Below are 26,035 nucleotides of genomic sequence, written 5' to 3'. Positions count from 1 at the left end.
ATTTTCGTTGCTACTTCATAATAATTTTGCTACTGTTATGAGTTACAATGTAAATGTCAGTGTTTTCTGGTTGTCTTAGTTGACCCTTGTGAAAGGGTTGTTTGACCCCCAAAGGAGTCAAGACCCACAGGTTGAGAACCACTGCTCTAACTAGCCTCTTTCTCACTTCCCAAGGGTTGTCCTATTCTCTTGCTTTGTTTGTTTATTCTGACTGTGTTGTGGGTGTACTGTATTGAGATCCTTGTTTCTGATAAGTATGCACTCTCACAGTGAAACATACTCATATTCTTGACCTGTCTTTAGGTCACTTTATCACTACCTGTCATGGAAATGTGCACAAGACTTGACTTGTCATTACTGCATATCCCACACTCAAAGTAAGTCATTTATCTAAAGCATTTCTTTATTATTAAAATAATAACAATGCATTGATGGGCCTGGTGGTGCATACTTATACCAGCACTCAGGAGATTGAGGCAGGAGGACTTCTCTGAGTTTGAGGCCAGATACATAGTTCTAGGACAATATGGACTACATAGAAACATTCCATCTCAGAACATAAACAAAAATTAAAAACAAGCAACAACAACAATAATGGAAAAATTAAAAGATAGGAATAGAAAAATGTATGTTCCAAAATATTAAATGGCTAAGTTGCATGGCAAAACTATCATTGATTTTAATTTTTCTTTCTTTTTTTTCATACTTTCAGATTTACCTACAATAGTATATATCATAATAACAGTTTAACTTTCTGCTGAATCAGATGCTGCAGTTGCAGTTAATATGAACTCCATGAGGTACACTTATAAACAGGTGCTACAAATGGCCTGAATTGAAATATTCAAGCAAATCGTAAGGTTCTCACATATAAACCATATGGTATGAGGGCTCCATCGCCGATCAGCTAGGTCAAACACTCCTTTCATGTGGTCTTTTCATAACTTTAGTTTCTCCCACAAAAGGCATGGGTATTTAAAAGAACAAAACACATCGTTAGCTGTTGGTTGACAGGTGTGATTAAGTTTTGGTTGGCATATTTCATTCCCGGTTTTACTCTTGCATCCTGACAACTAGCCGACCTGGCTCTGGCAGGCCATGCGTTCCACAGCCATTGCCCACAGCGGCCAACGTCCACCGCCTGCTAAATCTCAGGGTCTAAATCAGACTCTCTCTGACCAGACGAGCAGATGCAACCTCAGGTTAACCCACTCTGATTAATCTCACGCCCGCATGCGGATTCCCTGCTACTGGCCGGGCGCCTAAGCCCCGCCCCGCCCCGCCCGGCGCCTAGCTGTGACGTCACCGCGCTGCGCGCTGTCAGGGCCGCCATTGTCCCGCCGGTAGCTTCCAGCTGCGGGTCCCCGGCGCCATGAGCAAACGCAAGGCGCCGCAGGAGACGCTCAACGGCGGCATCACCGACATGCTCATGGGTGAGTCCCGGGCCGCCCTCCGGTGCCTTTCCTCAGCCGGGCCTCGCTGCTGGCTCCCTGGTGGCAGCCGCAGCATCCGTGCCGACCGCGTCCATCCCGGCAGGAACCCACCCATACCCCTTCCCGGGACCGCAGTTCCCCGCTGCGAGCTTGTTCACTAGAGCTCTTTGTTGTCCTTTCAGAACTCGCCAACTTTGAGAAGAACGTGAGCCAGGCAATCCACAAGTACAACGCGTACAGGTACGTTGTTGGCTCGCATTCCAGGACATCCTGGTTTGATGTAGTCATTTAGCAGGGACTGAGTGTGTGGGTGGAGCGTGGGGGGGGGGCGGGTGTTCAGACGATCTGAAAGAGGTTTTAAACAAGCGAAAAACCGAGTGGCACTTTATTTAACATATACAGATTTTTGGCTGAGACTTACAATTAATTCAAGAGTGTTTACAGTTCTGACTGAAAATAGATGTAGTCGATACACACCTTCCCACCATTATCTTGCATGACTGGAGATACAACATAATGAACATCAGTAGGTGAGATCTGTACGATGAAACAGATGTGGCCAGCACTCAGGAGGCAGAGGCAGGTGATCTCTCAGTTAGAGGCCATCTTGGTCTACAGAGAGAGGCCCAGGACAGCCAGGGCTACACAGAGAAGCACTCATTTCAAAACAAACAAAAAAAGAATAGATGTGGTTCTGTTTTGACTGTAGCTGATCCTGTCACCTTCCTGAAAACCCATTGGCCATCACCACAAACCTCAGCAGGCACCTTCTCCTAGCCATTATTCCCACGATCACCTGCTTCAGGTACTTAGCTTATAAACATGCCCAAAGCCCTCAGCTTTAAAAATAAGAGCAAACTGTCCTCATTTTCCCAAGCTAGCTCTTTCCTCCTTACAATAATTGCTCTTTGGTAGCCTGTTCCATGCCAGAATTTCCTCAACTGGAGTCATTATCATCATCATTATTTTTGAGATTATAATTACATCATTAACCTTTTTTCCCTCCAAATCCTTCCATATATTCCCTCATTGATCTCTTTCAAATTCATGGCCTCCTTTATTATTAATTGTTATATACATATTTGTATATGCATATATATTTTGAATATATAAATATAATCTGTTCAGTCTTTATAAGGTTACTTGTATGTATGTTTTCAGGGCTGATAATTTTGTATTGGCTAACCAATTAGTGTGCTCTTCTCTGGGGAAGACTATTTCTGTGCTTTCAGTATTCCTTAGCTTCCTGTGGGGTTGAGGTCTTCTGCCTTTCACAATCTTTCCATTTCCTCTCCCACAATGTTCCCTGAGCCTTAGGTTTAGGACATATTATGTAGAAGAATCCATTAGTACTGGGCTCCCCAATTATGCATTTTGATTGGTTGTGTTATAGGGTTTTTAAGGAAGATCGTTAATAATAGGATTCCTTCTGACACTTTCAGACATCCATACTGTTAATGCACCCTTCTTCCCATCACCACTTGCACCTCACTATTCCTCTCTCCACTGCTCCCCAAAGCCCCTCTCCCACTCGGTTTCTGCAGTTACTCTAAGGTAGGTACTCATGTCCAAAGCTGTGGAGCTAGGAGCCTCCAATGAGAAAAGACACCCGCCATTTCTCTTTCTGGACCTGGGTTACTTGATATGACCTTTTCTAGTTACATCCATTTATCTGCAGTTAGGGATTTCATTTTTATTTTGTTGTAGTTGTTGTTTTGTTGTTTTAGGCAGGGTCTCTCTATGTACCTCCGACTGTTGGAACTCATTATATAAACTATGCTGGCCTTGAACTCACAGAGATCCTCCTGCATCTGCCTCCCAAGTGCTGGGATTAAAGGTGTGGGCCATTATAGCCAGCATATATATATCTGAATAGTATCTACATTTTTATTATTCATTTGTTGACTGAAGGACAGTTAGCTTGTTTCCATTTCCTTGCTATTGTAAATAGAGCAGCAATGAACATGGCTGAGCATGTGTCTGTGGAGTAGGGTATCAGTCCTTCGGGCATATGCCAAAGAGTGGTATAGCTGGGTCATATGGTAAATTTCTTCTTAGCCTTTTGAGAAATTTCCAGACTAATTCCCTGAGTGGCTGCACCAGTTTGCAATTCCATCAACAGTGAATGAGGGTCCCCTTCTCTCCACACTCCCTCTAGCGTTTGTTGTTGGTTGTTTTGTTAACCTCTGCCATTCTGACTGGGTTAAAATGAAATTTCAAAGTTTTGATTTGCGTTTTCCTAATTGCTAGAGATGAAGAACATTTTTGAGATATTTCTTAACCATTTTTATCTTTTAAGCTCTTTAAATCTCTGGCCCATTTTTTGTTTGTTTAAATAACTCATTGGTTTGGTTTTGTTATTGTTCATTAGGTTGAGCTATATCATCATTATTATTTGCTTTTTGAGTTCTTCATGTAATCCTCAGATGTGCAGCTGGCAAAGATTCTCTCCCATTCTGTGGGCTTCCTCATCACCTGGTTGATTGTTTCTTTAGCTATGCAGAAGCTTTATAGTTTTATGAAGTCTTGCTTATCAGTTGTTGGCCTCATTTCTTGGTTTAGATTTAGATTGGTTTTAGGTTTAGATTTCAGGTTTCGGTCCTTGTTCCATTTGGAGTTGGTTTTTATTCTACTGCTTGTGGACATCTAGTTTTCCAGCAGCACTTGTTAAAGATGCTTTCTGAAACTGTACCATATGTTGGATGCCAATTCAAAGCATCTACCACCTTGTAGAGAACCTTGCCTCAGCCCTCCAGGCTGCTGCCATCTAACTGGTCCTGTCTTCCAAAGGCCATTGTATCTTTCTCTCAGGCCAACTGCTTCAGATCTATAGGGAACATGGTAAGACCAGTGAATTCCTTGTCAGAAGCAGTACTGTGTGGAATACTGTGATGATGGATAAGGCATTCTGTAAGCCCACGGATTGTGGTTTTAGCAGAAGCATTATACACAGGAAAGGCACATCGATAAACAATAAGTATCTACTTCAGTTTTCCTTTCCATGGAAGAAGTGGTTCAAGGTAGTCAACCTGCCACCAGTTCTCTGGCAGATCACAACAGGAAATGGTGCCACATCTGAGGCTCAGTGTTGGTCTCTGCTGTTGGCAGATTTGGCAGTCAGGAGCAGCTGTAGCCAGGTCAGTCTTGGTGAGTGTCAGTCCATGTTGTTGAGCCCATGAATAACCTCCAACTTCTTTCCCAGATCTCTTTTTCTCCAGTTTCCAGTCATACTCTTTCCAAGTCTCTGAACATCCAGTGATCAAGTTTTAAGTTTTTACATAGTAGAAACCCAGCTCTATATTTGTAAACAAGAATCAGTATGGGTATTTATATGTGTATTTCAGCTAAGATAGTGTTTGCTGGATTTTCATTTGCTTTTCTTTTTTTCTCCCTCTTCTCCCTTTTTTATATAGAAAAGCAGCATCTGTTATAGCAAAGTACCCACACAAAATCAAGAGTGGAGAAGAAGCTAAGAAACTGGTAAGCTTAATGAGCATGAAGTTGAAGAGTTCATAGTATAAACATTTGATATGTTTCCATAAAATGAACTCAGCTCCCTGAAGCACCTTTGACACCCAACAGACCAATTTCACTGCTCCTTAGAATCATATTAATACTTTCCAAGCTCAAATACTTTTATTTGGAAGAGAGAAATTATACAGTTTCCTTTCTGTACTTTGCTATATGTCCATGCACTCATTCTCAAACTGAAGCTGATATTGAATGTGAGTCCCTTAGAAGATCATAGTCACAGGGATGCTGTCAGTCTATTTAGAGTGGTCCCACAGCCTCCCTGTGATCGCCAGGTATAGGGATTCTCCAGAGAGCTCTTCCCAGCCAGTCAGCACATTATATTATAGTAGCACTGTTTCTGTGAAGCCCTCTGCCTGAAGTATCATGGTTTCTAGAGGGTCAAGTCTCTGTGATTTGTGAGCTCAGAGAGTTTCCTGGGCACCTGCCTATGGATGTTCTTTCTCATCCAAACTTCACTAAGTGAGCTGAATGAAGTTCCTCTCATTTAAGGACCATATCTGGCCTCTCTTTTGTTGAAGAGGCCAAGCTGACATGACCTTTAATTAGGTCCAAATACCAAGAGTGTTGTTTCTTCCCATCATTCCTATTTGTGTTTCACAAAAGTCCTCTAAACTTTAAATACCACTATTTGGCTGTCCTGACTTTCTCACAAGCAGAGCCTTGAGACTATGAACCATATCTTTCTTTATATTTCCATTGTTTAAAGTGGTAACATTACTATAAATCTGGTACTCACTCTTCCACAACTGAATGAGAAACTTAACATTATCACGTGTCACATCTTAACCTTGGGTTTGTTACTCAATAAAAATGCCCCAGTGTTTGGTTTTTAAATTCTGTGTGCTGTAAGCTGTGTTCAGTGTCAATAGATCTTTCCTAAATATGTAAGCCACCAAGTTATAAGTGAACTGGACTTTAATTCTTGTTCTAAATCTAAAAAGTCACATTTCTGTTTTGTCCTTTTATCACCACTGACAGCCTTTTTAGGTCATTGTTGCAAATAGCCCACTGATTTTTTTTTTTTTTAATGTCTTAAAAACTTGATATAGGTCATCCCAATCTGAATATGGCCTCCAAAGCAATAAAAAGAATCTAGAACTTTCATGACTGAACTTAACATTAAAAATATTATTCTTTTTTATGATTACTTAGGAATCTCAGACCTATCTGCTGTCTGGCTCCTTTGAATTCTTCTGAATAACTATAGAAATCTGAAATTTCCAAAGTGAGCTGTTTGCCTTTTATTGTTATCTTGGGTGTAGAAATAACCAGGGTCTGAATTGCTTGTGGCCAGCATGTTACTGAGTAAAACTATTGCATCATTGCCTATAAACATTTACCTTTTTATTGCCCAATCTAGAAAATGAGAAACCTAGGTAATTTCTTATATCTAATCTTCCTAAATCTTTTGTACATATTACTGTGCATATTGAAGGTTTAAACAGGGCAGGCCAGACAGGTCAGTAGTTAAAGGCACTTGCTGCCAAGCCTACTGAGCCTGAATTCAGTCCTGGGACTACACAGTAAAAGGAAAGAAATGAATAGGAGTTTGTCCTCTGACCTCCATGTGCACACTGTGGCGTGTATGCTTATACTCTCACAAATAAGAAAGAGGACCAATAAACATGAAGCTTCGTTAATAAAGTTAGATTGAGACAAGATGCTATGTAGTACCTGTCATTATCAAGTATAATAGACAGAAATGTGTACTGCTTTAAAATGTAAAAATATATTCATTGGTGTAGTCTGTTTGATGCATCATTTGACAGACCGTGTCTATCTTTTTTCCCCCTTTTTGAGACATAATCTCATTTTGTATCCTTGGCTGGCCTGGAACTCACAAAAATCCCCTGCTTCAGCCTTGAGACAGCTGGAATTAAATGTAGTTCTATGAAATGTGTGTATTTTGAACCAGGAGTTTCACTTCAAAGATTTTTCCCTAAGAGCAAATAGAGCAAATAAGTAACAAAAATTCATTAGTTGGTAACCTTGAGCAAGTGCATGCCTAAGTTCTGGGGAAAATGCAGTAAAAAGACAGGTACGGTTTACATTTGAGATGAATGCTATCTAGTGTGGCAACCATGAGCCTCTTCTAGCTATTGAATTCTTGAAATGTGGTACTGTAGCTGAAGAACATAAAATTTAATTACAATTAAATTGTCATGTGACTAGTATAATAATAATAGCAAGACCTTATTGGATGTGCCTGTCTGGTAGTAGTTTTCCCTGTGAGGTGTTTAGTTAGTAGCATCAGTACTATATGGCAATGTAGAAATGCAGGTTGTTATTCTTTCTACTTACCTGTGACATAGCAAATTAGAAACTCTAAGGTGAGACTTGGTGTTCTATGTTTTAATAGTGTATTTGCTTTTTTGTTGGTGGTAATGGTTTTTCAAGATAGGGTTTCTCTGTAGCCGTGGCTGTCTTCAAACACTCTCTGTAAACCAGTCTGGCTACAAACCCAGAGATTGGCTTGCCTCTGGCCTCGGAAGTTAATTTTATGTAAACAAGAGTCATTTAAAGTTACTTTCTAGTTTTCCCCTTTCATCTTTTAAGCATTTTATTCTGGGAAGTTTCTTCCCAGGGTTCAGTTTGTTGTACCTTTTGCTTCAAAACTTGTCCAATAACCCCTTGTTTATTACTACTCAGTGTTTATCTTTTAGTGATTTGGTAAGCATTATACTTATATGACTTCTTTATTTTTAATTTTCTGTATAGCCAGGAGTCGGAACAAAAATTGCTGAGAAGATTGATGAATTTTTGGCAACTGGAAAATTACGTAAACTTGAAAAGGTAACATTTTAACTTGATTCCTTGTTTGAGTATAGTACCCTCCCTTATGGCACAGAGCAGAATTGATGAGACCCAGAAGCAAACATGATGATTACATGGTGGCTGGACGGGCGGAGCACGCCTGTGGCCCCAACTGTGCTGGGCAGGCTGAAGCAAGGAATGTCTCTTGATGTGATGAGTTTGAGCTCAGCCTGGGCTCAAAAGAAAACCTGTTCTCCCACTTACTATGTGTGACCTTGAGAGACTATGAGTGCCTGGCAGGGTTGCCTCTCTTTGTTCAAAGTGATGTGTATTGATGGGGAGGAGAAAAAGCATTCTCTTTCATTCATTCATTCAGTCTGAACTATCCTGAGCATCTTTTATTTTGGTTTTTATTGTTGTTGTTGTTTTTGTTTTTTAAAGATTTATTTATGTATATGTATACAGTATCCCTGCAGGCCAGAAGAGGGCACCAGATCTCATTACAGATGGCTGTGAGCCACCATGAGGTTGCTAGGAATTAAACTCAGGACCTCTGGAAGAACAGCCAGTGCTCTTGACCTCTGAGACATCTCTCCAGCCCCAGTTTGTTTGTTTTTATAATATCATTTCTGGTGTTTTGTGAGCAGACCTTTTTTGTTTGTTTCTCTGTGTAGCTTTGGAGCCTGTCCTGGAGCTTGCTCTGTAGACCAGACTGGCTCAAACTCCCATAGATCTACCAGCCTCTGCCTCCCGAGTGCTGGCTGGGGTAAGCGACGTGCGCCACCATCACCCAGCTTGAACAGATCTTTGAAAAGCATTAGAAAATTGAAAGGACAGTAGGCATTAAATGTTCATAATACAAAAGCAACTACATGAGGTGATGGCATTTTTAATTAGCTAGATCTTATTCTACAACATATGTATAAAAACAAAACCAAAATATCCCATATATTGCAGAAAACACATGTGACCTATATAATTAGTGGGCAATAAGAGAATAGCTAACTACTCAGGTCACAAGTGTTTCCTGCAAATGCAGATAATTTCTTGCTTTGTTTTTATCATATTGATGTATTTCCAATAAGGTAACAGTTTACGAAGCATTCCTAAGTCGTTAATAGATTTTATTTTTCCTTAAAGATTCGTCAGGACGATACGAGTTCATCCATCAATTTCCTGACTCGAGTTACTGGCATTGGGTGAGAACTCTTTCCTAAGCAGTCAGTGCTGTAGATTAGTTTTATTATCATGTCAACCAAACTAAATACATGCTGTTTCCTTTCCAAATTTGTACTTCTCTCTCCGCCTACCTTCATTCCTTTGGTGCCTTCAGTTCATCTTGCATAAGCAAAGTATTCTACAGCTGGTCCTTTAGCTGCTGCTCTGGTAGCCCATCCCAGGCAGGCAGTGTTAACTCCTACCTGAACCTGCTTGATTCCCAGACAGTGCTTTCTTCCCCCTCTGAACTTCAGCATGCTTTTACATCTTTTCATTGTAGACTGTGTCTACCATGTTTGTCTTAAGTATTTCTTTACAGCACCTTGTGTACTTGGAACAAGAAGTCAGCCATTTTGAAAATGAGGGCTAACAAACTTTTTATCTTAATATTTGGAGTAGCAACAAAGGGAACTCTTTGAACACTAGACACATTGAAATGTTAGGTCTATGGTACTTTATTCTTCAACTTTATGGGTCAAGACATTCCTTTAGATGTATGATAATGGTGCAGTAAATGACTTTTTATTAAAGTTCTAAACATGGAAAATCAGCCTGACTCCTCAGAGATCTGAGATACTTTAAAAATGTCTATCTGAAGGTGATTTAGGGAACTTTTGGTATATTACCTTCTTTTTCAGGAAAGAAAGCCAAAACATACGTAGAAAGTAAGCAGCTGTTGCATAGCCTGGGTTGAAAGCCACGCCTTCCATTTCTTCTTTGCCACCGTGCCTGCTAATGTCAGTGTCAGTTTCTGCACCACATATAATGAGATGTTTGTGCAGTCTCCAGACCACTGTGCTCTGTGTGTGTATGTGTGTGTATCCCTCCTGTTCTCTGATCTTACTTTATAATACTGAAAGTTGACACAGTTTAAGAGTTGGGAAATATAGGTGTTGTTCCTATTGCTGCTATGAGCTAAATTGTTTACCATAACATATCACTTTATTGTTGAACCCAGTAATCGTGGTGATAATCTATAAACCTAAAGCACATCCTCATTTCTTTTTTCTTTCTTTTTTTTTTTTCAAATACCTATCTACGGAAGGAATATTATCTCCATGTTACATCATTCACATCTGGAGTTGTTTTTCTTTATTTTAAAGATTTATTAATTCATTATGAATACAATATCCTGCCTCTGTGATTGTCTGCGTGCTAGAACAGGGTACCAGTTCTCATTATGGATGGTTGTGAGCCACCATGAGGTTGCTGAAAATTTAACTCAGGACCTCTGGAAAAGCAGCCAGTGCTCTTAACCACTGAGCCATCTCTCCAGCTCCTTTTCCTCATTTCTAATAGCCATTCATTGTGCTCAGAGGAAGACCCAAACTTACCACCACGGTTTATAGAGTGCTCTAGCATGTGACTCTTGTGTACCGCTTGGTGGTATTTCATACCACCTTGTGTCATTCGGCTATACTAATTTTCCTCTTGAACAAGCCAAGCTCATGCTTACCTGGGGCTCATGAATTGTTTCTCTACCTGAGATGTTTTTTCCCTTTGGTCTCCCAAACAGCTGACTTTTCATCATTCATATGTCATCTCAGCATCTCAGGAGTCTGTACTTGCTATCCAGTCTATAGTGAGATATAGCTGCTCTGTCGTGTCACATTATATTTATCTACCTAACCTGACATTTTCTTGTTTATATTCATATCTACTGTCTTTCTCTGCTTACTGGCGTATAAGTAGGTAAATGCCAGGGCTGCTATTTGTCTTATTTGTATAGTGTTCCCAGCAGGGTGTTTGGCACATAATAGCCTTCAGTAAACTCAGTTGAGTTAATGAGTGTTCAAGTTCACACATATCTGTGCATGAGCATTGTGACAGCTAGCTGCTTAGGTATCTTTTTATGTTCAAATTCATAGTTGACCACCAGTTGACTCAAGACCCAAAAATTCTTTGTGTAAAATGGACATTAGCAAAGTAACCATACAGCTAAATAAATAAGTCTTGTCAGTTTAATAATAAGCTCTGCACCTGACAATAAAAGACATAGTTGATTATCACAAAGACCTTGAGTTTCACCTGATATTGAGACGATGTTTTGTTGTTGTAGTCCATCTGCTGCAAGGAAGTTTGTAGATGAAGGAATTAAGACATTAGAAGGTAAGTACCACACGAGCCACCAAATCCAAGGAAAATCTCCAACAAGATAGATCATCTTGAAAATCTCATTCTCAATAAGTCACTGCACAGTAGAGAGCAGATGTAGGGTGAGATCTACCTTCCTATCTTAAATATTGCTAGATTTTTCAACAAGCAGGAAGTTGCTTTGTCCTGTATGAGCTAGAGAATGAGCTATAAAGCCATATTTGTGTTTTGGATCAGCATATGTAATAGCAAGTCAAATAAAACAGTAAATAGTAGATCGATAACAAAATGTCATCCAAGCCAGCACTCAGCACATGTAGCCCAAATCAACTGGGGAAGCCTCTTTAAGGCAGCCAGGTGCCATCCCCAGTGGAGAGAGTCCTGAGGAGAGCAGTGTCCCCTCTGGGGGTCTTCTGAGTAAAGGATCAAATGTGGCAAGAGGATGACATCATCAAATTAGATGCTCACAATATCCATGGAATCTGACTGGAGAAATTGAAGCCTCCGATGGAATTCCTGGGTGAGCGTTTTTCTGCATGAATGAGCCTCCCAGAGCTGAATCTCCAGTTCTCTCTCCCACTGCAGGCACTTTTATATCAAGGATAAACAGTGACCTCTGTTAGCACTGCTCTGCCTTCAGGGCAGTGTTCTTATTCTCAGACTGTTTTGCCCCTTATCGCAAGAAGGTCTTGAAGGACACTTTGAGGTGCATATGCTTGAGTCTGAAATGGGGGAGTTGGGGTGGGATGGATAACCCCACTTTGAAAGTTAGCTTCTTGGTAAGCCCAAACAGTGCATGACAGACTTCTCAGCTTAAAGACAACTAAGTAGAGTTTATTTGAAAATTTTAGCAAAAGAAAAATTGCTTTTGTTTCTTCAATGCTTAGACAGTGAAGTCTTAGACTAAAAGCTGGATTGTATATGTTGAGAAGGTTTTTCTTAGAGATGTACAATGCTGTTAGAGGAATGCTTGCTTCCAAACAATGGGGGGGGGGGTAATTAGAGCCTAAACCAAACAATTTAGCACATCATCCTTAGGCTAAGGTAAGCATCCTTAAATGTAACTTATCTCCTCATATTTTCCAAAGAGCACTTGCCTGTGGGATGTTTACTCTGCCACCCCTAGCATAGGATGAAATATTTGTGGGTTTGGCTACTTCTAAGCTACCCAGATAGGTTAGGTGGACAGGTTTTGGAAAATGATCAAGATTTGAATGCCACTTCCAATACATCACAGTAGTGTGTTAGCATAGTTCTTCAGTTTCTGGGCCACATGATATGTATTTTTGACTGGTGGAATTTGATGTCATAATGCATGTAAAGCACTTAGGGTTTGATGAGTAGTAAGCACTTGAAGATGGTAACTGATACTTGTGGGGTACTTTATGTCAGTAGTATTACTGGTGAGCCAGATCGCTAGGAAATAAACTGCCTATATATCTCAGGAAACATACAATTTAGCAATCAGTGAGATGATTGGTCAGAAGGGTCTAGAACTTGTGTGAGTTTGACAAAGTCACTCACCAAGCAATGTCTAGAATCTCCTTGTTTTTATATTTCATAATTCAGGTATGTAGTATAAGGGTGACTGTTAACAGACTTATAATCTTTTCCATTTCATTTCAGGTAGCTTATTTCTGGCTATCTGACTCACCAGTGTTTTCTTTGGGAGGTAGTATATGTGCATGCCTCATAAATATACATATTCTCCATTTCTTCAGAGGGAACTTACGTATCTATCAGTATACTGGTGATTAAACAAATTATACTTGAAGCTTAATTGTCTTGCTTTTTCTTTAACAAGAAAATTACTACTGCATTCATGCCTACAAAGACACATTAATATATATTACAACTTTAATAGATTAACAGATAAAGATAATACCTTTCCATTAGGAGTTTTAGCACAGTGCCTTCACAAATTCATCTCAATACTAACTGAACAAGAGAGCTAACACATTTAAGAAGATTGAGTGTAGACTGAAGGTGGGTATACACTTTTAAACCTAGCTCTTGGAAAGGCAGAGAGGCAGGCTGATCTCTGAGTTCAAGGCCAGCCAGGACTACATAGTGAAACTCGGTCTTAAAAAATAATAATAATAATAATAATTATATATATAGTCAGTTATAAAACCTTAAGAAGCTGTGGTTACTATTGCTGCTATAAACCGTATAGTAAGCAATGTTAGATATGTTTACAGTGTTTTAACTATAGCCAGTAAGGTTGCCTGTAATTCCTGGTTTGTTTTGTATACTCTTTCATGAACTTCTAATCAAAATTACATGAAAATGATCTTAAAATAAGCTGTTTGCAACATTGATTTGAAGGTTGTTTTTACTAGTTCTCAGTATCTGTGGGCTCTTTTCATCATGTTTTGAGAATCATTTCAATATCTTTTTCTTCAGAGTAGTTCTTTGTATAAAAATAAAAAAGTAATTAGGCTTAATATCTTTTCTAAACTGCATTCAAATTAAACGCCTCAACTTTATCTTCTATTCAGATCTCAGGAAAAATGAAGATAAATTGAACCATCATCAACGAATTGGGCTGAAGTAAGACAGTTTTGATACTTGAGATGTAAAAGCTTTCAGAAAGTCTTTTTTACTTTTTTAAAAAATAATTTATTTATTTTTATTTTATTTGCATTAGTGTTTTGCCTGCATGTTTGTCTGTGTGAGGTAGTCAGATCTTGGGGTCACAGACAGTTGTGAGCTGCCATGTGGATGCTGGGACTTGAACCCAGGTCCTCTAGAAGAGCAATCAGTGCTCTTAACCACTGAGCAGTCTCTCTAGCCCCTCTTTTTTACTTTTTGAAATTATAATATATTAACATCATTTCTCCCTTTTCTTTCCCCCTCCTTCACACATACCTCTCTTTACTCTCTCTCAAATTCATGGACTCTGTTTTAAACAGTTGTTACATATTTGTGTATAGACATACTTTCATAGACCATAATCTTTAGACTTAGCTAAATACAACCATTTTCCTATTCAGAAATGCTAAATTTTTTTTACATTCTTGTAAAGTTTATGCTTGTGTTCATATATTTTATTATTGCTTTATAGGTTTTTTTTCCCCACTTTCTTTGGGCATTCCTTTCATTCTCTTAACTTTAATCAGGGAACTTCCCTTTAAAATATGGGGACCTGAGATTTGATACATAAAAAGTAAATTGCACATATTTATGGGGTTAAAAACAAAAATTGCAGATGTATACATTGTATAACATTTTGTTACAACATGTTTTGTTACATATATACATTGCATAATGTTTTAAATCAGGGTAAACATATCCTCAACATTTTCAGGTTGTAAACATTCAAAATTACTTCTAGCTTTTTGATGCTATGTGTTATTGTTATTTAGAAAGGAAATAAAATAAAACTACTCATAGATTCTTTACCATCTAGGGTGTAGCATGTCAGAGCCTCGTTTCTGTTTTTGCAGTTTTTCGGGCTTTGACCTTTAAATCTTTAACCTTTCAAAGCAGAGAGCTCTCTACTTTGAAAACATGCACCAATAATTTATATATACTTACTGTGGTTTGAGTTATTTGTTTGGACTGAATCTCGTGTATCCTGAACTGGCCTTGAACTTACTTATAGCTAGAGAAGGATGACCGCCTCCTCGGTGCTATAATTGCAGGCATGAGCCACCATGCCTTGTTTATGCAGACCTGGAACCTACTTTGTGCACGCTAGGCAAAAAGTCTGCTCACTATGTAGCACTCTGAGCCTCAGTGCTTTCCTGTTATGTGAATGTGACATCTGAAATTTACAAAGGATGCAGTTCAGGACTTGAAACTCCACAGCTGCCCTGACTTTCTTGTCTTCTCCATGAATTCTAGTCTTGGCTTCTGAGTGTGATCTGCTTCTATGCTTGATATGGTAGGCAGTTTTCAGAGAGATTAAAATGACACAGAACTCTCTCCACTTGGTCTGTCTTTTTAGATATTTTGAGGACTTTGAGAAAAGAATTCCTCGTGAAGAGATGCTGCAGATGCAGGTGAGGGTCCTTCAGTGGCTCTTCATCAGCACGAGAAGACTGGTCACTTTTGGAATATTCACTTAACTGTTCTTCCATTAGGATATCGTACTTAGTGAAGTCAAAAAAGTGGATTCTGAATACATCGCTACAGTCTGTGGCAGCTTCAGACGAGGTAACACACTCCATAATCTTGAGTTACTCATGGCTTGATGGTAAAGTGTATGTGACAAATATGGGTTAAAAAGATAAAATTCTATGGGTGGTGGTGGCACATGCCTTTAATCCCAGCACTCAGGAGGCAGAAGTAGCCAGATCTCTGTGTGTGTACATAGTGAGTACCAGGACAGCCAGGGCTGTTACCTGTCTCTTTAAAAAAAAAAAAAAAAAAAAAAAAGATGTCATTTGTCTCACTTCATAGACTTAGTAAGATAGTATTAGTCAAGTCTACTTGTTCATGAATGGGACTATGTGTAGTCCAAAGTTACCCTGCTGGAAGTAAGGCCCTGTATGTATGTCTTCTGTTTCTTTCTGGCTTGGCCTGATTAATTGCTATATGTTCTTTGTTATTGTAGGTGCAGAGTCCAGCGGAGACATGGATGTTCTTCTAACCCACCCAAACTTCACATCAGAGTCAAACAAGCAGGTACTTCACAGTGTATAATCAGATGTGATCCATCTTTCAAAGAAGGATGTATCATTTCTTAACAGATAGTGGATGTTTTCACCATGTTTATTTATGGTGCCGGGGATTGAACCTGGGGCCTTGTTCCTGCTAAGCAAGGGCTCTACCACTAAGCTATAACCCTAACCCTTAAGTTTATTGTAATTTTTTATGAAGTATTTTATATGTATTTACATATATATGCAAACTATTATTGCAGATTAAACATAAATGAGTTAACAAATGAATGAATGAAGCATTGGGATTAGAATCTGCTAGTGCTATCCATACCATGTAAAGTGAAGAAGTATGAAAAACTAATATAAAAGGGCTTCTAAATGACGAGTAGGCACAGGGCCGAGGTCCCACTCTTGAGATGTGAACACCTGTGAGCTCCTGGTCCTATAGTGCAAAATCTGTACCCATCTCTGATGTTACATGAGCCAGGACACAGACGCTTGGCAGGTTTCTGCCTGGGCTAAGACCAGAGCATTTTCCTGCAGCGGGAGGAACCCCGAGCTTCTCAGTAGATACATGGTGTCCACTAATAGTCACCTGATTGTCTCTTATACTGACTGAGTTCTGTGAGAGGCAAAATGAGGTATAAAGAAAGAGTCATAGTTTCTTGAGCCTATGCTTATATTTGAAAGAGATACAATTAAGATATTTTCAGAATTATTTACTATTGATTTCGGAAATACTTAGCATAAAATACATTTTTCATTAAGAGAATTTTTTTCCTGTTACAGTAGGGCCAGAAGTATGGCTCAGCCAGTAAAGAGGCTTGCCTCCAAGCCTGACTACTTGAATTCAATCCCTGGGACCCACATGGTTGGGGGAAAGAAAACCAATTCTCCCAAGTTGTTCTCTGACCACCACATGGTACAGTGGCACATGCATGTACACACACACACACACACACACACACAAATAAATGCAAATAAATTATTGTGAAACTTTACTTATTAGGAAATGTATAAAGTCAAATATTTTAAATTTTAGAATATTATGCTTTTTAACAATAGAACTAGTTCTTTGATTTTGTGAAACCAAATTATGTTGTTTATTATCATTGAAAGCATAAATGGTTTCTAAGAAAAAAATCCATTTCATTTGATGGTCAGGCATGGTGACTTGTGCTTATAATTCCAGCATTTGGAGGTAGAGGCAAGAGGTTCATCATGAGTTCATTGTTAGCCTGCTCTACAAAGTGAGTTCCTGGCCCATCAGGGTTATGTAGCAAGATCTTGTCTCCAAAAGAAAGAAGGAAAAGAAAAAAGAAAAACAGTTCAATTTGGTGAGTTTTCAACTAGAAGGACAATATACTGGACATATGAAACAGGTGCCTGGGATAATGGCTTAGTCTGACAGCCTAAGTTGAATGGGTGAAGCCCACTTTAAAAGCCAGATGTGGTGGCTGGCATGCATCTGTAATCCCTGTATTCCATGACCATGTAAGAAGTAGAGACAGAACCATCAGTGGAAGATGGCAGGCCAGCTTTCCTGAAAAATGCTGAGTGGAACCAAGGGATCCCCACAGAATGAAAGTGCTGTTCCATGCACACGTTATGTGCACAGGTGCCCTCAGAGACCAGAGGTGTTGGATTCCCTAGAGCTGCAGTTACAGACAGTTGTGAGCCACCTGATATGAATGCTAGAAATTGAACTGGGGTCCTCTGGAGGAACAGCAAGTGTTCTTAACCACTGAGCCATCTTTCCAACTTCAAATACTATCTTTCCTTCTTGAAAGAAACAATAATTCAGAAGGTAGAGTGTTTGAATTTGTAGCATTTAAAAGGGTCTGAATCCCTAGCAGCGCATAAAACAGGGCATGATGGTACAGCAACAGGTTATCCTGGTCTACATATTTCTGTCTTTTTTTTTTTTTTTTTTTTTTTTTAGACAAGGTTTCTCTGTGTTTCTCTGGCTGTCCTGGAACTCACTCTGTAGATCAGGCTGGGCTTGAACTCACAGAGATCCACCTGCCTCTGCCTCCCAGGTGCTGGAATTAAAGGTGTGTGCACCACCATCCCCCAGCTGGTCTACATATTTCTAACACAGCCTTGACAGGCTTTCTCAAACAAAAGAAAAGGAGAAAAAGAAACAGATTAGAAGGTTAGGGGACATAGCTCAGTGGCAGAGACCAAGGCCCTGGCTTCACTCTCCAATACCAAATGAAGTTTTCTTGTAACAGTGTTCTTTTTTTATTTCTTGATTGTGATTATGCAGCCAAAGTTGTTACATCGTGTTGTGGAGCAGTTACAGAAAGTCCATTTCATTACAGACACTCTATCAAAGGGCGAGACAAAGTTCATGGTAAGTGTTCAAACTCAACTGTGACTTGTAGCTTTCTCTCACCATCACAGATAGCTGCAGGGCTTGGTGGTGCACACCTTTAATTCCAGCACTCAGGAGGCAGAGGCAGGAAGATCTCTGAGTTTGAGGCCAGCCTGGTCTACACAGCAAGCTGCACAACAGCTAGGGCTCCCTACAGAGGAAAGACCCTGCCTCAAGACAATACAAATAAATAGCATAACTCTGAGAGCTTGGTAAAAGTAATTATCAGGATTTTTCTTGTAAACTCTTTGTGAATAATTTGAATATTCAAAATAGATATCATGCAGAATTTGCTCTTTAAAAATATTTGTGATTGGCACACAGTACTTTCTTAAAATAGTAAATGGTTTCATATTCTCTCACGTGATCACAAGTTTGAGTGAGGCTAGAATTGCCTGATTAGTAATCTGTTACAGCAGTGGAGGGAGAAAGGGAATCCAGTTTTATCATAGAACACACTGGAGCAGATAGAAGGGACACTTGTAGAGGTATTTCTAAGATCCACTATGCTGAACTATCAGAATTCTGTGTACTTCTTATTGAGATGTTAACCTAGCACTTAGGTTAAGGCAGGGAGATTGCTATGAGTTCAAGTCCTGCTTAGGCTACATAGTGAATTCCAGGCCACAGCAGGCTTACAAAATCCCAGCACAGAAGTGGACAAAGTCCTTCCCCTAGTGGAGAATCTGTGTGCTGGCAAAGGGAAGTCAATTTTCCCCAGTGGGAGCCATTGGACATAGGGACCACACTGCAGGACGGACCCCAGTCTCAGGAATAGTTGGCCAACACCATGGTTTTGGTTGTTTTTGGTGTGTGTGTGTGTGTGTGTGTGTATGTGCTTTGTTTTGGAATTTTAGTCTTACTGATATTTTTTTTTCTTTTTGGTCTGTTTTGATTTTCATTTGTTTATTTGTTTTTGTTCCCACCCCCTTGGGAGATAATGAAATTGGTAGGGAAGTGTGGAGAATCTGGAAGGAGCTAGAGGAGGGAAGGAGAGGACAGAATATGATCAAATACATTATATGGGAAACAGTTTCTTTTTGAAAAAGAAGCATCCAGTCCTAAGAACATGTGTTGATTAGAAGTCATAAACTGTCATTGTAGGCCAGGGTGTTTTCTGGTGTTTCTATGGCCTTTGTCTCTTCCTCTATGAATTTCTGTGTCAGATAACTAGGTACAGCAGTGTTCAGAGTTAGTGAACAGAGGTTAGGGTGTATGGGTTTATATGTTTTCGGGGGTGAGGGGATGGGTATAGCGGTCAAAGGTCACTGTTGGGTGTCCTCCTCAATTGACTTCAGCTTACTTTCTGAGACAGGACCTCTTGCTGACTCTGGACTCAGGCTGGTATAGACTGGCTGCTAGATGAACAAATCCATGGGTCCTCTTTCCTCTGCCTCCCTAGTGCTGAGGTGATAGGGGTGCACTTCCCCTGCCATGGTAGTAGGATCAAACCCAGGTTCTAGTGCTTGTATCACAGTCATTTTGTCACTGTGCTGTCTCAAAGATCCCATAGCTTTTTTCTTTCTTTAGCATATATTAACCACAACAGTGAGTTTCATTATAACATTTTTATGCATGTGTGTAAGACATTATGATGTTTTCATGTATGTGTGTAATATATTTTGATCACATCATTCCATGAGAGTTGGTAAGTCCTGGCTACAGGAACTGAGGCAGCTTCATGTTACAGCTGCACTCAGGAAATAGAACAATGAACACTTATGCTCAGCTCACTCACCATTTTCTATGGTTCAGAACCTAGGCCCAGGGAATGGTGCTACCCATAGTGAACAGGTCTTCCCACCTAAACAAGACACTCTTTCATGGTCATGCCCAGAGCCCTGTCTTCCCAAGTGATTTGAGATGTCATCAAGTTGACTATTGAGAGTATTTACCACAGTGGCTCATGCCTATAATCCCAGCAGTAGAAAAACTAAAGCAGGAGAATTGCCAGTTTGAGGCCAGCCTAGGTTGGTTTTTGTCAACTTGCCATTCATCTGAGAAGAAGTATGGGGTTGGGGATGGGTAGACGGGTCTCTAGTCCTGGCTATGTAGACCTTGAACTCACAGGGAAAACAGAATCTTAATTGAGAAAACACTTCCGTAAGACTGGTCTGTAGGCAAGACTCTGGGCATTTTCTTGGTTAATGATTGATGTGGGAGGGCCTTGCTCACTGTGGATAATGCCACTCCCAGGGTTGGTGAACTTGAGTTAAATAAGAAAGCAGGGTGAGAAAGCTACAAAGAGCAAGGCAGTAAACATTGGTTCTCTGTAGGCTCTGCCTCAGCTCTTGTCTTGACTTTCCTCAGCAACAGAGTATGAGCTGAGAGCTGTAAGAAGAAACCCTTTCTTCCTAAGTTGCTTTTGGTTTGGTGTTTCCTTACAGCCGTAGAAACGCTAACTAGCACAAGCCAATCTGGGCTATACTATGAGACCTTGTCTCAATAGAAAATAAAGACCTCAGTTGTCTAAGGTAGTAGTAATCAAATCCTATGCAAGGCAGCCTATTCTAGATTACTTCTTTTATTCAAGAGTTTAATTTTTTTTTTTAATGTGTGTTAGTGCTTTGCTTGCATATATGCTTTGCACCGCATGTGTGCCTGTGCTTGTGGAGGTCAGAAGAGGGTTTCAGGCTCCTGGAACTGGAACTACAGACAGTGGGTGCTGGGGACAAAAGCTAGATGCTCCTGGAAGAGCGGCAAATGCTCTCAACTGCTGAGCCATGAATCTCTCCAGTCTCATAGGTTATTTTACAAAACCACAGTCTTTACATTGTTGAGCTATTGTTTATAGAAATGTAATACTTGGAAACAACAATCATTTCCTCTGTATTTAGATGTCTCTTAACTTTATAGAAGGTTGCTTCCATTCAAGTGACAGTACAAGATATCTTGATTGCTCTGAGGACTTGAAAGGGTTTATTTTAGACATTTGACATGAAACAAAAATCTACACAATCTAAGAGTTTTACAGTAACACAGAGGAACTTTTAACATCAGCACATCAAAAAATAAAACTAGCCTTGAGGAAAAGAACAAAGCAGTTGGAACCCAGCTTCTGATGACAAATGGCAAACCTGTGAGTCCAGGCATCCTTGGCTGTGATTGAGCACCTCTTGATAATTCCAGCTGGAAACCACTATGACTGGTCCACTTGAAGTCTAGTTGAGACAGAACTTGTAGGTGCTAGGGAAGGTACGTTTCATATTGTGTAGATGAGCATGTTTCAATTGAACTTCCAGCTAGAAGAACAGCTAAAGAAAATACCCTTTTTAGATAACTTCTCTGTTTTGCTGAGTGAGATAGCATGGTTTTTAGTGACACATGAGCTTGTACATTAGGTCTATGTATTGTTCTTAGAATATGACAGTAGGCACTTGTAATTGGAAATATGGTGGTTTGGGGCTGGAGAGATGGCTCAGCACTTAAGAACATGCACTGTTCTTCCAGAGGATCCGAGTTCAATTCCTAGGACCTGTGTCAGGTGGCTCACAACTTACCTATAACTCCAGCTCCAGGTGATCCAGCGCCTCTGGCCTCTCTGGACACCTGCACTCAATTATACATATACGCCCACATTTACAGAGATTGTAAAAAGGCATAGGCTACTTCACATTTTACTTGATATAATAAGAGGGTTGTTAATAATCAAATAAATCCCCATTTTACTGGTTTGTTCTGTCCCAATGACTCTGCATTACCTTTGCCAAGTCTATAGCTCTAGCTCAAAACTACCATCTGCAAGTAATCACCAGACCTGAGGCCCTTCCCATATGTGCATAGTTACCAACAGAAATAAATTGTTAAAAAACAAAACAAAACAAAAAACACTGTAAAAGTATAATGAAAACCCAAGTGCAAAGAAGAAATCCAACAATCTTCTTTTAACTTTTATTATCTTTGTTTTGTGTCTTTCTAAGATTTCTCTGAACTCTTCTTCTGCATCATATTTGAACTTTTCTTAAATGTTCTTCCATCTGTACTATTCTGCCTGCTTCATGGATCAGGTATTTCCTGTTGTCCGTGAATATTACAGACAGATTTCTCAATTTGTTTGCTTTGTGCATAATCATTATTTTATCTCAGTTGCTTTTTCCTGTTTGTTTTGGTCTCTGTCTTTCATGCTTGGTGCTTTCCTTGACTAATCTCTAGTTCAAAATGTGCAAAGGCCAAATCCTTGTTTGCTCTCCGGGTGGTTCATTAGTTATGGTTAGTAAAGGTCGTACACCCTGTCGTGGGCACACTCTATCAGAATCCTGTCTTTCTATACAATGTTGTAATTCACTGGATGATTACAGTAATGTTTACAAACTACATAGAGGCTTCTCATGGGCTGTGGTTTACCACAAAGTTCCCGTTCCCCAGCTGGTTAAATAAATTGTTAACAAAGTGGGCTGGAGAGTTGCTGGAAGCATACAGAACTGAGTAGTCATGAGGTCAGGCCAAGCTGCACAAGTACCAGAACCCCCAAGGCAAAGTCCAGAACAAGGTCTGGAGGGATGGGCAGGTGAACACATGGAAGAGTTAGGATGCCTACCCATCCTTTGACACACACATGTCCAGTAGTGATTCAACAAGTCATTGGGTCCCTGAACTTCACAGTGTTGAGTGACCCTTTTAAAATAGGGCTTCAGGTTGATTTAAGTTTAAGGCTGGTTCCTGGCATAGTTTTAAAATTCCAGTGCCCAGATGTTTCCAATCTTCTTTAATAAGTTTACACATACTACTTTTCACCTGGAGGAATAAGATTGGTCTGTCCCTCCTGGGTGGTGCTGGGCCAGTGAGTGGTCTCTTAGTGCACACAGCAGTACAATTGTGCTGCCTCTGCATTTGTGCTCAGAATGGAGCCAAATGCTGCTTTTGGCATGGAGTCACCCAGGGCATCTGAAAGCCACTGTCTCACAGAGCTGAGAACAGCTCAGTCACTGCATAGGACGCAGCCTGGTCTCCTGACAGAGCTTAGAGATTCCACTATGATAAAAGTGCTCATAGTTCTGGGACTGTTCTGTCCCTCTTTTAACATTTGATGAAAAAGAAGCCTTAAGTTTAAGCTGTCTAAACAGTCTTTAAAATATCCATGTAGGGTGTTTGCCAGCTTCCCAGTAAAAATGATGACAAGGAATATCCACACAGAAGAATTGATATCAGGTATGATTCAGATTGTGTTTGTTGAACCCTTTTCACTCCTCTGCTTAAGGTTACATACATATGTAGAGCCGCCTTTTAGTGAGGGATGGTAAATTCCTGTAAAATACAGTGTTGGCTGAACTGTGTACAGAATGGGAATGTCCCCAGGACTTCATTTTCTCCAGATTTACCCCTCAGCAGAGCACTGGCCGTGACTGAAATGGTCTCCCACATTGTAATAAGTAAATGCTACTTTTCATTTATGCACACCTTTCTTACTGGGTGTGTAGCTGGATTTTGGAGGTAAAAGCCCGGGCTCTGGCAGCCTGGACTCACTGCCTGTCATCATTTGTCACTAGGAAGGACAGATAGATGCAAGTTGCTGACATCCCTGGCTCTATTTTGTGGGCCCTGGCTTGAGCTGTAGGTCTAAATGGGGGAGAATTAGAGCAGAGACTAGGGGAGGGGAGGTATGTGCACAGTAAGCAGTTCTGGAAAGGGTGTGGCTCTAGATCCAGCACTGTCCATGTAGTTCTTGAGGGACAGTCATTTCTGCTTTTGAGTACAGCCTCAGCCTCAAGAGTAATTGCACTTGTCAGAAGGATGACATATGCTATTTGAGGTTCCCCCATTCTGGAACCCCGGTGAGTCAGGAGGTTAGAGGAAGGTTAAGAACAATGGTGAGAGCAAAGCAAAAAGCACAAGGAGAAGGAAGGCAGTCCTGCTTTATGAGCAGTCAGTGTTTTAGCAAAAGCACCTAGTAGCAGCATAGTGACCAGTTGCAAGCCTAGGTGATGGTCATTGAACATCAACCTAACAACCTGTTTTTCTTAGGTTGTAAGACCACGAAGACTTACTTTAGGTATTCTGATTTTTACTGATATTACAAAACCTTTTCTAAACTTGAAATATGTGGTTAAAACTTTTTCCCTAAGGTTGATCCCCAAAGATCAGTATTACTGTGGTGTTCTCTACTTCACTGGGAGCGACATCTTTAATAAGAACATGAGAGCTCATGCCCTAGAAAAGGGCTTCACAATCAATGAATATACCATCCGCCCCTTGGGGGTCACTGGTGAGTATCTGTGAAGATCTTAGCAGTCATCTTCTGTCCAGAGAAAGTGCTTTCCACAGGTGTTTCCCTGGTGTTGTGCCTGGAATCCCAGCCTTGGAAGATCTGGAGGTAGAATAAGCCTTGGCTACATGAGCCCCCTCTCAAAAACAAGGTATTTTAAGATAACAAAAAGTTTTCTAAGACTTTGGTGATCCTGCCATTTAATTGTAGCTCTTTTATGTTTTTAATTCTACAGATAATAAAAGATATTTTTAAGGCTTCAGTGGATGGTGAATAAGACCAAAGTGATTTCCATCTCTGTTAGAGTAGACTTGGCTTAGCTGGTACAGTGCTTGCCTTGCATGTAGAAGGCCCTGGCTTTGAGTCCTGGCTAAGCAGGATGAAAAGAATTACATCCTTCCTAGCTACTTATGATGCTTATTAAAAGATCTTAGTGATCTAAAAGGTTTGTTTGGATGGATCTACGACGTGTGAAGAACTTGGGTATCATTTCTTTTCATGTCACTGAAAGCAATGCCTGAGACTGTAGCAGTAATAAAGTATGTTCTTAGCATGTACCAGGTGCCACCCCACCACCTCCACCCTCACAGGGGAGAATCAAACAAAAAATTACTAAATAATTCCTGGTAATTATTTCACCTCATGCCTTAAGACTTAAAGAGTAAGTAAGGTGAGATGGCCAGGAGGTCAGGACTCTTCCTGCAGCTTGGATTTGATTCCTGGGACCCACGTGGCGGAAGAAAAGCTGATTCCTGAAATCCTTCACCTTCCACATGTACGCCTGTGGCATGCACATACCCACATGCATGTACATGCATACTTACTCCACACACACAAAATTAATAAATGAATATAACGGTTTAAAAATCAGGGTTGACTGATCTCTATAACATTTCACAATCTATTGTATGGGTTACTAATAGTGTCATCTGGGAGAATGAAGTTTTACCATTTTGTCTAAATGTTACATGAAGGAGGAATTCTATCTCAGGTAGATAGGAACATTGCTTTTCAAATTTAAACAGGCTGACCTAGTCATGTACCACCACACCTTACTCAGGAGTTCATAATTCTGGTAAACTTCTAAGTGATGCTGTTACTGCTAGCTTAAGAACCACAGTCTGAGTTGCAAAATAAATAAATACATACATACATACATACATACATACATACATACATAAAACCTCAAAGAAAATCATGACATGAGCTAGGGTGGCTTTCCTGGCCACAGTTGAGGTACCTAGGTTCTATAACACTGTTAACATGTGACAAAACACGCATGCAGGCTCGTGTCAGAAAGTGGAGGCAGGCGGGTAGGAACTTCTAAGTGACTCAGTTACTTTCCCCTGTATTGGAAATGGAACCTTGTTTATGCTAAGTCAGCCCTGCACCACTGATAGTCATGCAGGCCTGGTTGGCTCACAGTCTGCAGTAATAACTTCTCAAACTAGTTCTTTTTGTTTGTTTTGTGTTCTCTACTTGCAGGAGTTGCTGGGGAACCCCTTCCAGTGGACAGCGAGCAGGACATTTTTGATTACATCCAGTGGAGCTACCGGGAGCCCAAGGATAGAAGTGAATGATCTCTCTCTCTCACTCTCTTACTTTCTCTCTCTCTCTCTCTCTCTCTCTCTCTCTCTCTCACACACACACACACACACACACATACACACACACATAGACACACCAGCATATCCCACTAGGAGTCCTAATTTATTTCTTAACCTTTGCTATGTAAGGGTTTTGGTGTTTTTAAGTGATTGCTTCTTTTCTGTGCTTATCATGTACTGTAGTCAATAAACCTCTTGAGCTATTA

The 26,035-nt window shown here is 40.2% G+C and overlaps 1 protein-coding gene across 1 annotated transcript; it reads left to right on the top strand.

Annotated features, from left to right (window-relative positions):
• Window positions 1–1,306: 1,306 nt before the first annotated feature.
• On the top strand, window positions 1,307–26,035 carry Polb (DNA polymerase beta). The gene is made up of 14 exons (XM_051182102.1): window positions 1,307–1,433; window positions 1,616–1,673; window positions 4,847–4,913; window positions 7,686–7,760; window positions 8,862–8,920; window positions 10,999–11,048; window positions 13,535–13,586; window positions 14,986–15,040; window positions 15,122–15,194; window positions 15,595–15,665; window positions 17,913–17,999; window positions 23,104–23,168; window positions 24,083–24,222; window positions 25,708–26,035. Exons 1-14 carry the CDS (start codon window positions 1,373–1,375, stop codon window positions 25,800–25,802), a joined length of 1,008 nt encoding a protein of 335 aa, XP_051038059.1. The 5' UTR covers window positions 1,307–1,372; the 3' UTR covers window positions 25,803–26,035.

This window comes from Phodopus roborovskii, unplaced genomic scaffold (genome assembly GCF_943737965.1).
Source record: "Phodopus roborovskii unplaced genomic scaffold, PHOROB, whole genome shotgun sequence".
NCBI classification, from domain to species: domain Eukaryota; kingdom Metazoa; phylum Chordata; class Mammalia; order Rodentia; family Cricetidae; genus Phodopus; species Phodopus roborovskii.
Note: the sequence above shows the minus strand (reverse complement) of the source record. Positions and strands in the feature narration are given on the sequence as shown.